Consider the following 15349-nt stretch of genomic DNA (forward strand, 5'->3'; position numbering starts at 1 on the left):
TCCATCTCAGCTGTCAATCATGACGATTTTAATAGCATCAACTAACTAACTGAGACAAAACTTATTTGAAGAACATACAAATAGCCTAAAATGACAGAAACCATCTTGGGGAAAAAATTATTTGAAGTAAAATTTGATTGATGGAGAGGGCGGGGTTGATGAGCTACCCTGCATCCAGGCAGCGGGAGGTGATGGAAGCACATTGGCTTCACTTTTCAGGACTCGTGTGGCACACTCGCTTCAGCGCCTTGGCAATCTGATGCCATTCTATGGTGTTGAATTACCTCTGGTCTTCTGGTCTTGACCATGGCTCCTCCCACTCATGGCTCCTCCCACATATGGTTCATCTCTCCATTGGCTCCTCCCACGTATGACTCCTCCCACTCATAGTTCCTTCTTCCCTTGGCTCCTCCCACTCCTTGCTCCTCCCACTCCTCGCTCCTTCCTCCATTGGCTCCTCCCACTCCTGACTCCTTTCTCCATTGGCTCCTCCCATGTATGGGTCCTTCTTCACTTGGCCCCTCCCACTCTTGGCTCCTCCCTCCATTGGCTCCTCCCACTTATGGCTCCTTCTTCCCTTGGCTCCTCCCACTCCTGACTCCTCCTATGTATGGCTCCTCCCTCCCTAATCTCCGCCCTGGTTTCTGCTGCCGTCTATGAGTCCTACACATATATTACACATAGATATATAACGTGTATAAACAGCATAAAATGTGTCCGTATATTTCACTTGTATGTATATATTTCAGGTGTAACAAACGCACTTTGTTTTGTTTCTCTTATTTTAATGGGATGTTGTAATATTTATTATACATTATAATTCAATGCATTAAAAAATAGTCTATAGGCTTTGTGATATATATGTGTGTAAATAATCTAAAAGTATATTATTCTGAATACTGGCCAGCTAAAACCCTTAGATAAGGCAACACAATAAAGATGAAGAGTGACATTTATCATATCTATAGGTGCGTTTACATGGAGCACTGTAAAAGTCCAATCCGAATGAAAATGCTCGATATAAACACCTCAATCGTAATAAAATGCCCAAACCGAATGAGATTGTAATGGGTTGGAGAGGGGTGGGATAAACTCTTTTCATGAACCGATCAAACGAAACATTTCACCATGTAAACGACCTGACCCGATTGCTTTTCAGTGTGTGTCCTTATGTGACGCGATACACAGCCTTCACCACTGAAGAGCTCACACACAGGCGATAATGTTGAGAGGAAACTTCATTTTTCTGAGGAGTAAACTTTTCATTTCGTAAGAAGTCATGAAGATAATGTTGGCATAATGACACTGCCCGGCTACACCCTCTCATCTTGACAGCGTTTGTCCCAGGCACTTTTTACTTCAACTGCGCCTGACAGAATCATTTATTTTTTCTGAGATGATTACACTTTACAACAAATACATAGCTTTTATAAAACCGTGTAAGTCCTGATGGCCGTTGAGAGTATGGTATCCGTGAACACATTCAGCTGCTGGAGAGGACGGCGCCGACATGAAGCGGCAGACAAACGGCTCTCTGATGATCGCGATTGGCAGTAAACCTCAGATCGGTTTGGATAACGTCCACTAAATCTTTCAATCGGAATTACTTTAATCGGAATGACAAAAAAGTGTGCATGTAAACGTGTCTAATGTCATATTTAGTGTTGGCTGGTATATAAAGGAGCATCTTTATTCTCTGATATGATTATGAATGACAGATAACAGCCCGAGGTCAGGTGGATGTGAGCTAAAAAGGAAATGAGTGTTGTGTTTAGAAGCCTTTGGGATGATCAGATGAAGATGTGCTGATGTAAAGGCAGTGTGTTCAGTGTGGAGGGTTAGACCCTTTGGGATGATCAGATGAAGATGAGCTGATGTAAAGGCAGTGTGTGGAGGGTTAGTGGAGTGTGAGGCGGTCATGCGGGGATCAGAGAGTCACGCGCCCGCACTCAGCCCTATTTAAACTCCTCCAGGATTAATCCACACACACTGGATCTGATGACCACACTACAAGCTGTCCTATTCACAGAGAGCACTGACTGAGTTTGGACATCATGTGGGAGCTTTTGCTTTAGGAAGAGTTTAGTTTGTCACTATTTGTGAGACAACCTTTTTGAAGGTTTCTTGGAGACTTTTTGGAAACTTTTTGGAGACTTTTATAAATTTTGGAACTTTTTGGAGATTTCTCTGAGATTTTTGGAAACGTTTTGGAGACTTTTCTGGAAAAAAAATTGAACCTTTTTGGAGGTTTCTTGGAGACTTTTTGGATTGCTTTTTGATTGCTTTTGAGATTGTCCTATTTTGTCCACGATGTGGCGATTGTGTGGCGGTTTGCTGCTGCTCGTGCACGCGCTGGTGCTCGTTAGCGCGCAGTTCCCACGCGTGTGCGTAACGCCGGAGGGCCTCAGGAGCGCGCAGTGCTGCCCGTCCCCGCGCGCTCTGGAGAACGACCCGTGCGGCGCGAGCTCCGGGCGCGGGCAGTGCGTGGATGTGAGTGCTGATGCGCGTGCACACGGGCCTCAGTACCCCTACGACGGCCGCGATGATCGCGAGCGCTGGCCACTGCGCTTCTTCACGCGCGCGTGCCGCTGTAACGGGAACTTCAGTGGCTTCGACTGCGGCCGCTGCAGACACGGACTCACCGGAGACGCGTGCGAGCAGCGCGTGCCCGTGGGTGAGTCAGAGACATCTATGATGTCATTATGCACTGATGTTCAAAAGTTTCTGATCGGTAAGATTTTAAGAGTTTTAGAAGAAGTATCTTCTGCTCACCAAGGCTGTATTTATTGTATTAATGTATATATATATATATATATGTGAACATATAGTAAAGTGCGATTTATTTCTGTGATCAAAGCTGAATTTATCATCATTACTCCAGTCTTCAGTGTCCCATGATCCTTCACTACTCACTCTCATATGGGGATCTGATGATCAAAACACATTTATGATTATTATCAGTGATGAACACATATTCTTTGATTAATAGACATTTTAAAAGAACAGTATTTATCTGAAATAGAAAGCAGCCTTATTCTATTATTCAAAGGGTTTGGGTCAGTAAGAATTAGTTTTTGTTTTTTTAAAGAACGAATACATTTATTCACCGAGGATGCCTTTAATTGATCAAAAGTAACAGCAAAGACATTTATAATGTTACAAAATATTCTATTTTATCCGAATCCGGCCGACTGCAGTAAACCTCGGGATAAACAGAGACTAACCGGTTCCCGGTGTTCCCGGTTCCGGCTGACCTAGGTAATGCAGCCGAACAATCAGTCAATTGATCTGAATAATGAGAGTTAATAATGTTCTGTGTGTATGCCATAGTAAAGAGATGTGTTTTTAGTCTAGATTTAAACTGACAGAGTGTGTCTGCTTCCCGAACAATGCTAGGAAGACTATTCCAGAGTTTAGGAGCTAAATAGGAAAATGATCGACCGCCTGCAGTTGATTTAGATATTCTAGGTATGATCAACTGGCCAGAGTTTAGAGACCGCAATAGACGTGATGGAGTATAACTGTGGTCGGATGATAAGAGTTAATCATTTGTAACAGTGATAAGAGCAGTCTCAGTAATATGATACGGTCTAAAAAACAGTCTAAATCCTCACAGATATTTTTCTAAGGAGCATAGTTGTGAGGACACTGCCTTTTCTAGTATTTTTATTCTTGTAGATTCATCAAAAAATCCTGAAAAAAACTATTTTGAACAATGGTAATAATTGTAAATGTTTGTTAAGCATCAAATCCTTATATTAGAACGATTTCTGATGGATGTGACACTGGAAACTGGAGTAATGATGCTGAAAATTTACAGAAATAAATTACATTTTAAAATATATTCACATGGAGAACAGCTGTTTTATATTTTAATAATATTTCACAATATTACTGTGTATGTCTCTTATTTAATTCTTAAAAAAGAACATGATTTTAAATAGTATTTATCTTTGCATTTATATAGGCATGTGTTATGTTCTCTAAATGTTAATAAGTGTGAATTCTACTTGTTAATGATGGTTGTCCTCCAGTGCGGAGGAATGTGATGCAGCTGAGCGCGGAGGAGAAGCGGGCCTTCGTGAACGCTCTGGACCGGGCCAAGCGCACTCCACACCCGGACCTGGTGATCGTGACCCGCCGCTACGCCGAGCTCTTCGGGCCGGACAACAGCACACTACAGCTCCAGAACATCAGTATCTATAACCTGTTCGTGTGGACGCACTATTACTCCGTCAGCAAGACCTTCCTGGGGCCGGATCAGGGCAGCTTCGGCGGGGTGGACTTCAGCCACGAGGGGCCCGGGTTCCTCAGCTGGCACCGCTACCATTTACTGCAGCTGGAGCGAGACATGCAGGCACGGCTCTCTCGTTATATGCTTCATTTTAACTTTTTAAGATTGTGTTGCGAAGAAAATTTCATGACAAACTATTAAACGGTATGAATCAATAAAAGTTAAAAAAGAAAAAAGAAAAAAATTAATGGCAAGATTCAAGATATTGAATCTAATATTCAAGATATTTATTTAATCAATAAATTAAAATAAATACATATTAGTTAGAGGAGAGCTTTCTGTCTTTCTCAATTTGTCTAAATCCATTTGGGGTTCAGAATATTTATTTTTCCTCACATTAATTTCACACATGTCTTGTACAATCATGTGGTTTTGTTTTTATTAATACAGTATTTACTTTTTTTCTTGATTTACCCCCAAAGAATGGAAGTGAAATGTGACAACATGCCCCATAGGTGACCATACAACAGCTTAAAATGTTCAATCAATCAATCAATCAATCAATCAATCAATCAATCAGTCATCTTTATTTCTATCGCTCTTCTCCAGCGCCGATTGTGTCAGAGCAGCTTCAGTGTTAAACAGGACAATACTGCAGCAGAATTAGATTTGGCTGTACAGTCGTTCTGGAGTAAACAGTGATGTTATCAGCTTATTTTAATTTATCACAGAGAGACAATGCTGGCAGATCGGTATTAGAGTTTATAGAATCAAATAAGACAGAAATAATAAATTGTTTTTGTATATTTAGTTGAATAAATCAGATCATAATGTTAGTGTCCCCAACTGAGCAAGCCAAGCCAAAGGCGACCAAAGGAACCGAAACTAAATAAACATTGGGAGGGCTATATTGTCCCAATAAGGCGGCATCCATTTAATGATTTTATTAAATATAATAATTTACACTGTTATTATTGCATACCGTTTAATGTACAACAATAATGAGGTGCAAATAGTATTTGTTACTATTTATAAGTATAAATCATCAAACTACTTATTTTATTTACTTTCTAACACTTATTGCAGAGAAAACACTACCGTTTTTACAGTGTAAAGAGAATCTCTCGATATTTTCATTTAGAGCAAATAGCCACAGTCTAAATAAAAATAGATTAAAATTAAATAAATAAATGGTGGATTTAACAGAAAAATATAGAATAACATAACTTAATAGAGATCAATTTAAGACATAACACTAGTTTTTCAGTGCATAAATTGGGTGTTTATAAAAGAGAGATTTCCCTGATCTGTTCTTCACACTCGTTTATTTTTGGATCGGTTGCAAATATGATTTCAGTGTTTATTGTTTGATAAAGGATAAACTCTAGTGATTGTAGACGATAATCACACATGATTTGTGAACCGTTATATAATCAGAGTAATGGAAACCAACACACAGATTCGCCCTTTATATGCGGAACATGTGATTAAGCGTGTGATGAGCTTCACACAAACACTCGTCTGTCTCAGAGCCCAAGCATTCAGTCAGATGAAGAACGTCAAACCTACACTGCGGTCAGAAGGTTGTTTGTGTCACGTTCTCCCTGTTTTTGGGCACTAGTATTGGCCGCTCTTGGTTGACTCGCATGTCCGCATCAGATGTGAATCTGGGCATAATCACTGTGATCTGACGGCTTTCTCTCAGGACATGTTAGGAGAGCCGAGCTTCGCGCTGCCGTACTGGGACTTCGCAATCGGTGGCAGTGTGTGTGACGTGTGTACGGACGATCTGATGGGCGCTCGCAGCTCCTTCGACATCAACTCCATCAGCTCCAACTCCATCTTCTCACGCTGGAGGGTCGTGTGTGAGAGCGTGGAGGAGTACGATACACTGGGGACCATCTGCAACAGTGAGAGCCCAAAGAGAACTATAACTATAACCATAACTATAAACAGAACCAGAACTACAACCATAACTATAACCATAACCAAAACTACTAGCAGAACTATAACCATAACTAGAATTATAACCATAACTACAACCATAACTATTACCATAACTACAACTACAACCAAAACTATAACTAGAACCCGAACTACAACCAGAACTATAACCAAAACTACTACCAGAACTATAATCATGACCAGAATAATAACCATAACTATTACCATAACTACAACCAGAATTACAACCAAAACTATAACTATAGCCTGAACTATAACCAGAACTACAGCCAAAATTATAACTACAACCAGAACTATAACCAGAACTTTGACTATAACCAGAAATACATCTAGAACTATAACCACAACCACAACCAGAAATACAACCAGAACAATTACTATAACCTACAACCAGATATAACCAGATATAACCAGATACAACCTACAATTACTATAACCTATAACTACAACCAGAACTATAACCAGAACTATGACCAAAGCTATAACCAGAACTATAACCAGAACTACAAACAGAACTATAACCAAAGCTATAACCAGAACTATAACCAGAACTATAACCAAAGCTATAACCAGAACTACAAACAGAACTATAACCAAAGCTATAACCAGAACTATAACCAGCACTACAACCAAAGCTATTACCAGAACTATAACCAGAACTACAACCAAAGCTATTTCCAGAACTATAACCAGAACAATGACCAAAGCTATAACCAAAGCTATTACCAGAACTATAACCAGAACTACAACCAAAGCTATTTCCAGAACTATAACCAGAACAATGACCAAAGCTATAACCAAAGCTATTACCAGAACTATAACCAGAACTACAACCAAAGCTATTACCAGAACTATAACCAGAACTACAACCAAAGCTATTACCAGAACTACAACCAGAACTATAACTAGAACAATGACCAAAGCTATAACCAGAACTACAACCAGAACTATAACCAAAGCTATAACCAGAACTAAAACCAAAGCTATAACCAGAACTACAACCAAAGCTATAACCAGAACTATAACCAGAACTACAACCAAAGCTATTACTAGAACTACAACCAGAACTATAAACAGAACTAAAACCAAAGCTATAACCAGAACTATAACCAGAACTACCACCAGAACTATAACCAAAGCTATAACCAGAACTACAAACAGAACTATAACCAAAGCTATAACCAGAACTATAACCATAACTACAAACAGAACTATAACCAAAGCTATAACCAGAACTATAACCAGAACTACCACCAGAACTATAACCAAAGCTATAACCAGAACTATAACCAGAACTACAAACAGACCTATAACCAGACCTATAACCAGAACTACAAACAGAACTATAACCAGAACTATAACCAGAACTATAACCAGAACTATAACCAGAACTACAACCAAAGCTATAACCAGAACTACAACCAGAACTTTAACCAGAACTACAACCAAAGCTATAACCAGAACTTTGACTATAACCAGAAATACATCTAGAACTATAACCACAACCACAAACAGAAATACAACCAGAACAATTACTATAACCTACAACCAGATATAACCAGATAAAACCTACAATTACTATAACCTATAACTACAACCAGAACAATGACCAAAGCTATAACCAGAACTACAACCAGGACTACAACCAGAACTTTAACCAAAGCTATAACCAGAACTACAACCAAAGCTATAACCAGAAATATAACCAGAACTACAACCAAAGCTATTACCAGAACTACAACCAGAACTATAACCAGAACCATAACCAAAGCTATAACCAGAACTATAACCAGAACTACAAACAGAATTATAACCAGAACTACAAACAGAACTATAACCAGAACTACATCCAAAGCTATAACCAGAACTATAACCAAAGCTATAACCAGAACTATAACCAGAACTACAACCAGAACTATAACCAAAGCCATAGCCAGAACTATAACCAGAACTACAACCAAAACTTTTACCAGAACTACAAACCGAACTATAACCAGAACTACAACCAAAGCTATAACCAGAACTACAACCAAAGCTATAACCAGAACTATAACCAGAAATACAACCAAAGCTATAACCAGAACTACAAACAGAACTATAACCAGAACTGAACTACAACCAAAGCTATAACCAGAACTATAACCAGAACTACAACCAAAGCTATAACCAGAACTACAAACCGAACTATAACCAGAACTACAACCAAAGCTATAACCAGAACTATAACCAGAACTACAACCAAAGCTATAACCAGAACTACAAACAGAACTATAACCAGAACTGAACTACAAACAGAACTATAACCAGAACTACAACCAAAGCTATAACCAGAACTATAAACAGAACTACAACCAGAACTATAACCAGAACTATAACCAGAACTATAACCAGAACTACAACCAAAGCTATAACCAGAACTATAAACAGAACTACAACCAGAACTATAACCAGAACTATAACCAGAACTATAACCAGAAGTATATCAGCGCTCACGTTGTTGTTTATTCTGCAGTCTGTCGCTTTAAATGCATATTGAAACATTAAACATTAACTGTTATTAATCTGGCTGTTGTTGTTGTTGTGAGGTTCGGAGAGCAGTCCGATCCGCAGGAATCCTGCTGGTAATGCGGCTCGTCCGATGGTGCAGCGTCTGCCGGAGCCCAAAGATGTGGCGGCGTGTCTGGAGATCAGCGGGTTCGACTCTCCACCATACTACTCCACCTCATCCCAGAGCTTCAGGAACAGCATTGAGGGTGAGTGTGTGTGTGTGTGTGTGTGTGTGTGTGTGTGTGTGTGTGTGTGTGTGTGTGTGTGTGTGTGTGTGTGTGTGTGTGTGTGTGTGAGTGTGTGTGTGTCTACTTCACCTCATCCCAGAGCTTCAGGAACAGCATTGAGGGTGAGTGTGTGTGTGTGTGTGTGTGTGTGTGTGTGTGTGTGTGTGTGTGTGTGTGTGTGTGTGTGTGTGTGTGTGTGTGTGTGTGTGTGTGTGTGTGTGTGTGTGTACTTCACCTCATCCCAGAGCTTCAGGAACAGCATTGAGGGTGAGTGTGTGTGTGTGTGTGTGTGTGTGTGTGTGTGTGTGTGTGTGTGTGTGTGTGTGTGTGTGTGTGTGTGTGTGTGTGTGTGTGTGTGTCTACTCCACCTCATCCCAGAGCTTCAGGAACAGCATTGAGGGTGTGTGTGTGTGTGTGTGTGTGTGTGTGTGTGTGTGTGTGTGTGTGTGTGTGTGTGTGTGTGTGTGTGTGTGTGTGTGTGTGTGTGTGTGTGTGTGTGTGTGTGTGTGCACTGCAAAAAATGCTCTTCTTACTCAGTAATGTTGTCTTGTTTCCAGTCTAAATATCTAACAATTCTTAAATCAAGATGCATTTACTAGATCAGTAAAACCACATGAGATATTTTTTCTTGTTTTGTTGAAAATCAAATCTAAATGAAGAGAGTTTTTGCTTAACACAGGCGAAATGATCTGCCAATGGGGTGAGGAGAATAATCTTATTTGTGATTGAAATCTTGTTTCTCGTTTCCGTCCCGAACAGAAATCAGATTATTTCTCTGAGGTGTGCTGTTGTTTTGTCAGGTTACAGCGCCCCTGAAGGGAACTATGACCCTGCGGTGCGCAGTCTTCATAATCTGGCTCACCTGTTTCTGAACGGGACGGGCGGACAGACGCACCTCTCCCCAAACGACCCCATATTCGTGCTGCTGCACACCTTCACGGACGCCATCTTTGACGAATGGCTGCGCAGACACAGTCCAGGTGAGCAGCCTCCGTCCCCGTCAGTCCCCGTCAGCTTTGGCTGGATGTTAATCTGTGTGTGTGTGTGTGTGTGTGTGTGTGTGTGTGTGTGTGTGTGTGTGTGTGTGTGTGTGTGTGTGTGTGTGTGTGTGTGTGTGTCTCCAGACGCCTCCGTCTATCCGCTGGAAAATGCCCCCATCGGTCACAACAGGCAGTTTAACATGGTGCCGTTCTGGCCGCCGGTGACCAACGCAGAGATGTTTATCGCAGCGCCGGAGCACCTGGGCTACTCCTATGAGGTGCAGTGGCCAGGTCAGCAGCAACAGCATTAATGAGGAGGATTATTATTATTATTATTATTATTATTATTATTAATATTATTATTGTTATTATTATTATTATTATTTACCATCTTCATTATTATGTTTATTAGTTTGCTCTAGTCAACTCTAGTGAACTCAACTCTAGTGAACTCAACTCTAGTGAACTCAACTCTAGTGAACTCAACTCTAGTCAACTCAACTCTAGTGAACTCAACTCTAGTGAACTCAACTCTAGTCAACTCAACTCTAGTGAACTCAACTCTAGTGAACTCAACTCTAGTCAACTCAACTCTAGTGAACTCAACTCTAGTGAACTCTAGTGAACTCAACTCTAGTGAACTCAACTCTTGTGAACTCAACTCTAGTCAACTCAACTCTTGTGAACTCAACTCTAGTCAACTCAACTCTAGTTAACTCAACTCTAGTGAACTCAACTCTAGTGAACTCAACTCTAGTTAACTCAACTCTAGTGAACTCAACTCTAGTCAACTCAACTCTAGTCAACTCAATTCTAGTCAACTCAACTCTAGTCAACTCAACTCTAGTCAACTCAACTCTAGTGAACTCAACTCTAGTCAACTCTAGTGAACTCAACTCTAGTCAACTCAACTCTAGTGAACTCAATTCTAGTCAACTCAACTCTAGTCAACTCAACTCTAGTCAACTCAACTCTAGTGAACTCAACTCTAGTCAACTCAGCTCTAGTGAACTCAACTCTAGTGAACACAACTCTAGTGAACTCAACTCTAGTGAACTCAACTCTAGTCAACTCAACTCTAGTGAACTCAACTCTAGTCAACTCAACTCTAGTCAACTCTAGTCAACTCAACTCTAGTCAACTCAACTCTAGTGAACTCAACTCTAGTCAACTCAACTCTAGTGAACTCAACTCTAGTCAACTCAACTCTAGTGAACTCAACTCTAGTAAACTCAACTCTAGTCAACTCAACTAGTGAACTCAACTCAAGTCAACTCAACTCTAGTCAACTCAACTCTAGTCAACTCAAGTCAACTCAACTCTAGTCAACTCAACTCTAGTGAACTCTAGTGAACTCAACTCTAGTGAACTCAACTCTAGTCAACTCAACTCAAGTCAACTCAACTCTAGTGAACTCAACTCTAGTCAACTCTAGTGAACTCAACTCTAGTGAACTCAACTCTAGTGAACTCAGCTCTAGTCAACTCAACTCTAGTCAACTCAACTCTAGTGAACTCAACTCTAGTGAACTCAACTCTAGTGAACTCAGCTCTAGTCAACTCTAGTGAACTCAACTCTAGTGAACTCAGCTCTAGTCAACTCTAGTGAACTCAACTCTAGTGAACTCAACTCTAGTGAACTCAGCTCTAGTCAACTCTAGTGAACTCAACTCTAGTGAACTCAACTCTAGTGAACTCAACTCTAGTGAACTCAGCTCTAGTCAACTCTAGTCAACTCAACTCTAGTGAACTCAACTCTAGTCAACTCAACTCTAGTCAACTCAACTCTAGTTAACTCTAGTGAACTCAACTCTAGTGAACTCAACTCTAGTTAACTCAACTCTAGTGAACTCAACTCTAGTCAACTCAACTCTAGTGAACTCAACTCTAGTCAACTCAACTCTAGTGAACTCAACTCTAGTCAACTCAACTCTAGTCAACTCAACTCTAGTCAACTCAACTCTAGTGAACTCAACTCTAGTCAACTCAACTCTAGTGAACTCAACTCTAGTCAACTCAACTCTAGTGAACTCAACTCTAGTCAACTCAACTCTAGTGAACTCAACTCTAGTCAACTCCACTCTAGTGAACTCAACTCTAGTCAACTCAACTCTAGTGAACTCAACTCTAGTCAACTCAACTCTAGTGAACTCAACTCTAGTCAACTCAACTCTAGTCAACTCAACTCTAGTCAACTCAACTCTAGTCAACTCAACTAGTGAACTCAACTCAAGTCAACTCAACTCTAGTCAACTCAACTCTAGTCAACTCAACTCAAGTCAACTCAACTCTAGTCAACTCTAGTGAACTCAACTCTAGTGAACTCAACTCTAGTCAACTCAACTCTAGTCAACTCAACTCAAGTCAACTCAACTCTAGTCAACTCAACTCTAGTCAACTCTAGTGAACTCAACTCTAGTGAACTCAACTCTAGTGAACTCAACTCTAGTGAACTCAACTCTAGTGAACTCAGCTCTAGTCAACTCAACTCTAGTCAACTCAACTCTAGTCAACTCAACTCTAGTGAACTCAACTCTAGTGAACTCAGCTCTAGTCAACTCTAGTCAACTCAACTCTAGTGAACTCAACTCTAGTGAACTCAGCTCTAGTCAACTCTAGTGAACTCAACTCTAGTGAACTCAACTCTAGTGAACTCAACTCTAGTCAACTCAACTCAAGTCAACTCAACTCTAGTCAACTCAACTCTAGTCAACTCAACTCTAGTCAACTCTAGTGAACTCAACTCTAGTGAACTCAACTCTAGTTAACTCAACTCTAGTCAACTCTAGTGAACTCAACTCTAGTCAACTCAACTCTAGTCAACTCTAGTGAACTCAACTCTAGTGAACTCAACTCTAGTTAACTCAACTCTAGTCAACTCTAGTGAACTCAACTCTAGTCAACTCAACTCTAGTCAACTCTAGTGAACTCAACTCTAGTGAACTCAACTCTAGTCAACTCAACTCTAGTCAACTCTAGTGAACTCAACTCTAGTGAACTCAACTCTAGTGAACTCTTGTGAACTCAACTCTAGTCCACTCAACTCTAGTGAACTCAAATCTAGTGAACTCAACTCTAGTCAACTCTAGTGAACTCAAATCTAGTGAATTTAACTCTAGTGAACTCAACTCTAGTGAACTCAACTCTAGTGAACTCTAGTGAACTCAACTCTAGTCAACTCAACTCTAGTGAACTCAAATCTAGTGAACTCAACTCTAGTGAACTCAACTCTAGTGAACTCAACTCTAGTGAACTCTAGTGAACTCAACTCTAGTGAACTCAACTCTAGTGAACTCTAGTGAACTCAACTCTAGTGAACTCAACTCTAGTGAACTCAACTCTAGTGAACTCTAATGAACTCAAATCTAGTGAACTCAACTCTAGTGAACTCAACTCTAGTGAACTCAACTCTAGTGAACTCTAGTGAACTCAACTCTAGTGAACTCTAGTGAACTCAAATCTAGTGAACTCAACTCTAGTGAACTCAACTCTAGTGAACTCTAGTGAACTCAACTCTAGTCAACTCAACTCTAGTGAACTCAAATCTAGTGAACTCAACTCTAGTCAACTCAACTCTAGTCAACTCAACTCTAGTCAACTCAACTCTAGTCAACTCTAGTGAACTCAAATCTAGTGAACTCAACTCTAGTGAACTCAACTCTAGTGAAGTCTAGTGAACTCAACTCTAGTGAACTCAACTCTAGTTAACTCTAGTTAACTCTAGTTAACTCTAGTGAACTCTAGTGAACTCTAGTGAACTCAACTCTAGAGAACTCAACTCTAGTTAACTCAACTCTAGTGAACTCTAGTGAACTCAACTCTAGTGAACTCAACTCTAGTTAACTCTAGTGAACTCAACTCTAGTTAACTCTAGTGAACTCTAGTCAACTCAACTCTAGTCAACTCAACTCTAGTGAACTCTAGTCAACTCAACTCTAGTGAACTCAACTCTAGTGAACTCAACTCTAGTTAACTCTAGTGAACTCTAGTCAACTCAACTCTAGTCAACTCAACTCTAGTGAACTCAACTCTAGTGAACTCAACTCTAGTCAACTCAACTCTAGTTAACTCTAGTGAACTCAACTCTAGTCAACTCAACTCTAGTTAACTCAACTCTAGTGAACTCTAGTGAACTCAACTCTAGTGAACTCAACTCTAGTGAACTCTAGTCAACTCAACTCTAGTCAACTCAACTCTAGTGAACTCTAGTGAACTCAACTCTAGTTAACTTTAGTGAACTCTAGTCAACTCAACTCTAGTCAACTCAACTCTAGTCAACTCAACTCTAGTGAACTCTAGTCAACTCAACTCTAGTCAACTCTAGTAAACTCTATTGAACTATAGTGAACTTTAGATAACTTTAATGAACTCCAGTCAGCATTGAAGTCCCTAAACATGCTGTTTATGTGTCTCATATTTCTAGCTCGTCCTCTCACACTGACCCAGATCATCACCGTCACCGTGGTTACCGCTCTCATTGCCGTGGCGATTATTTTCTCCGCCACCACGTGTGTCCTCCGGTCGCGCTCCTACAGGTCAGAGGGTCGGCGGCCGTTGCTAGGAGACCAGTATCAGCGCTATGACGACCACAACAAAACACAGTCTGTAGTGTAAACACTCATAATATGATCTCACTCAGGCTCAAGCCTTAACTATGGCAGAAGAAGACATGACTTTCATTAAAGCGATTGGAAAAATATCTTTATTTAATAGTTTACTTGTGAATAATTTAAATAGACTGAAATAAACCACTAACAAACTGAAGTGTCCCGAGTCTCTGTGGTGTTCCTGGTTTGACCACCAGATGGCGCTGCTGCTTTACTTCCTAACAACAGGTGAGACTTGAACAGCAAATGCTTAAATTCACATTTAACAAATTTATGCAACAGCATTTATGCAAATTATTAGTGGAAATAAAACATCTGCACCACAGAACATACTTAAAATAATCCAGCTTAACCCTTATAAATGCATTCCTCGGGTCATTATTGGCCGAGACGTCTTCCACTAACCCTCCTCCTCCTCCTCATTCATTTCTTAAAGTTAGACATCAACCTTCTTAGTATTCCTCAATCAATCCATTTCTAACAATATAACATGAAAAAATGCCTGTTTTCCACTAGTTTTTTTTGTCAGAATTGTATAGGGTTTTGTATAGCGTTACAAAATTGTAACGACCCGAGGTGTGTAAAATCGTAGGGTTTATTTTTTGCACAATGATAAATTAATCTATGTAAATAAAATATAAATAGGGCTTATTTCACCTTTATTCCACAAGGTGGCGATGTCTATGCAATGATGAAGTGAAACACTCATAGTCACAGCAGGCAGAAAACGAAACAATAATAATTATAATCTACAAAACTTGAAATGGCTCCGTGATTTACAGCCGAGAGC

The 15349-nt window shown here is 40.1% G+C and overlaps 1 protein-coding gene across 1 annotated transcript; it reads left to right on the forward strand.

Annotated features, from left to right (window-relative positions):
- Positions 1-2111: 2111 nt before the first annotated feature.
- Positions 2112-14716, forward strand: tyrp1a (tyrosinase-related protein 1a). Its single transcript, XM_067447992.1, has 7 exons — positions 2112-2674; positions 4035-4357; positions 5940-6144; positions 8785-8952; positions 9774-9953; positions 10098-10244; positions 14376-14716. The coding sequence occupies exons 1-7, from the start codon at positions 2311-2313 to the stop codon at positions 14564-14566; spliced, it is 1578 nt and encodes a 525-aa protein (XP_067304093.1). The 5' UTR covers positions 2112-2310; the 3' UTR covers positions 14567-14716.
- The last annotated feature ends 633 nt before the right edge of the window (positions 14717-15349 follow it).

Source organism: Pseudorasbora parva, chromosome 1 (assembly GCF_024679245.1).
Source record: "Pseudorasbora parva isolate DD20220531a chromosome 1, ASM2467924v1, whole genome shotgun sequence".
Lineage (NCBI taxonomy): Eukaryota > Metazoa > Chordata > Actinopteri > Cypriniformes > Gobionidae > Pseudorasbora > Pseudorasbora parva.

Bases quoted from the DNA above. Each gene is read 5' to 3' on its own strand.
- tyrp1a (XM_067447992.1), top strand. From the start codon at position 2,311: ATGTGGCGATTGTGTGGCGGTTTGCTGCTGCTCGTGCACGCGCTGGTG. The intron at 8,953-9,773 runs GTGAGTGTGTGT...TTGTTTTGTCAG, and splicing joins CTTCAGGAACAGCATTGAGG to GTTACAGCGCCCCTGAAGGG. The intron at 9,954-10,097 runs GTGAGCAGCCTC...GTGTGTCTCCAG, and splicing joins GCTGCGCAGACACAGTCCAG to ACGCCTCCGTCTATCCGCTG.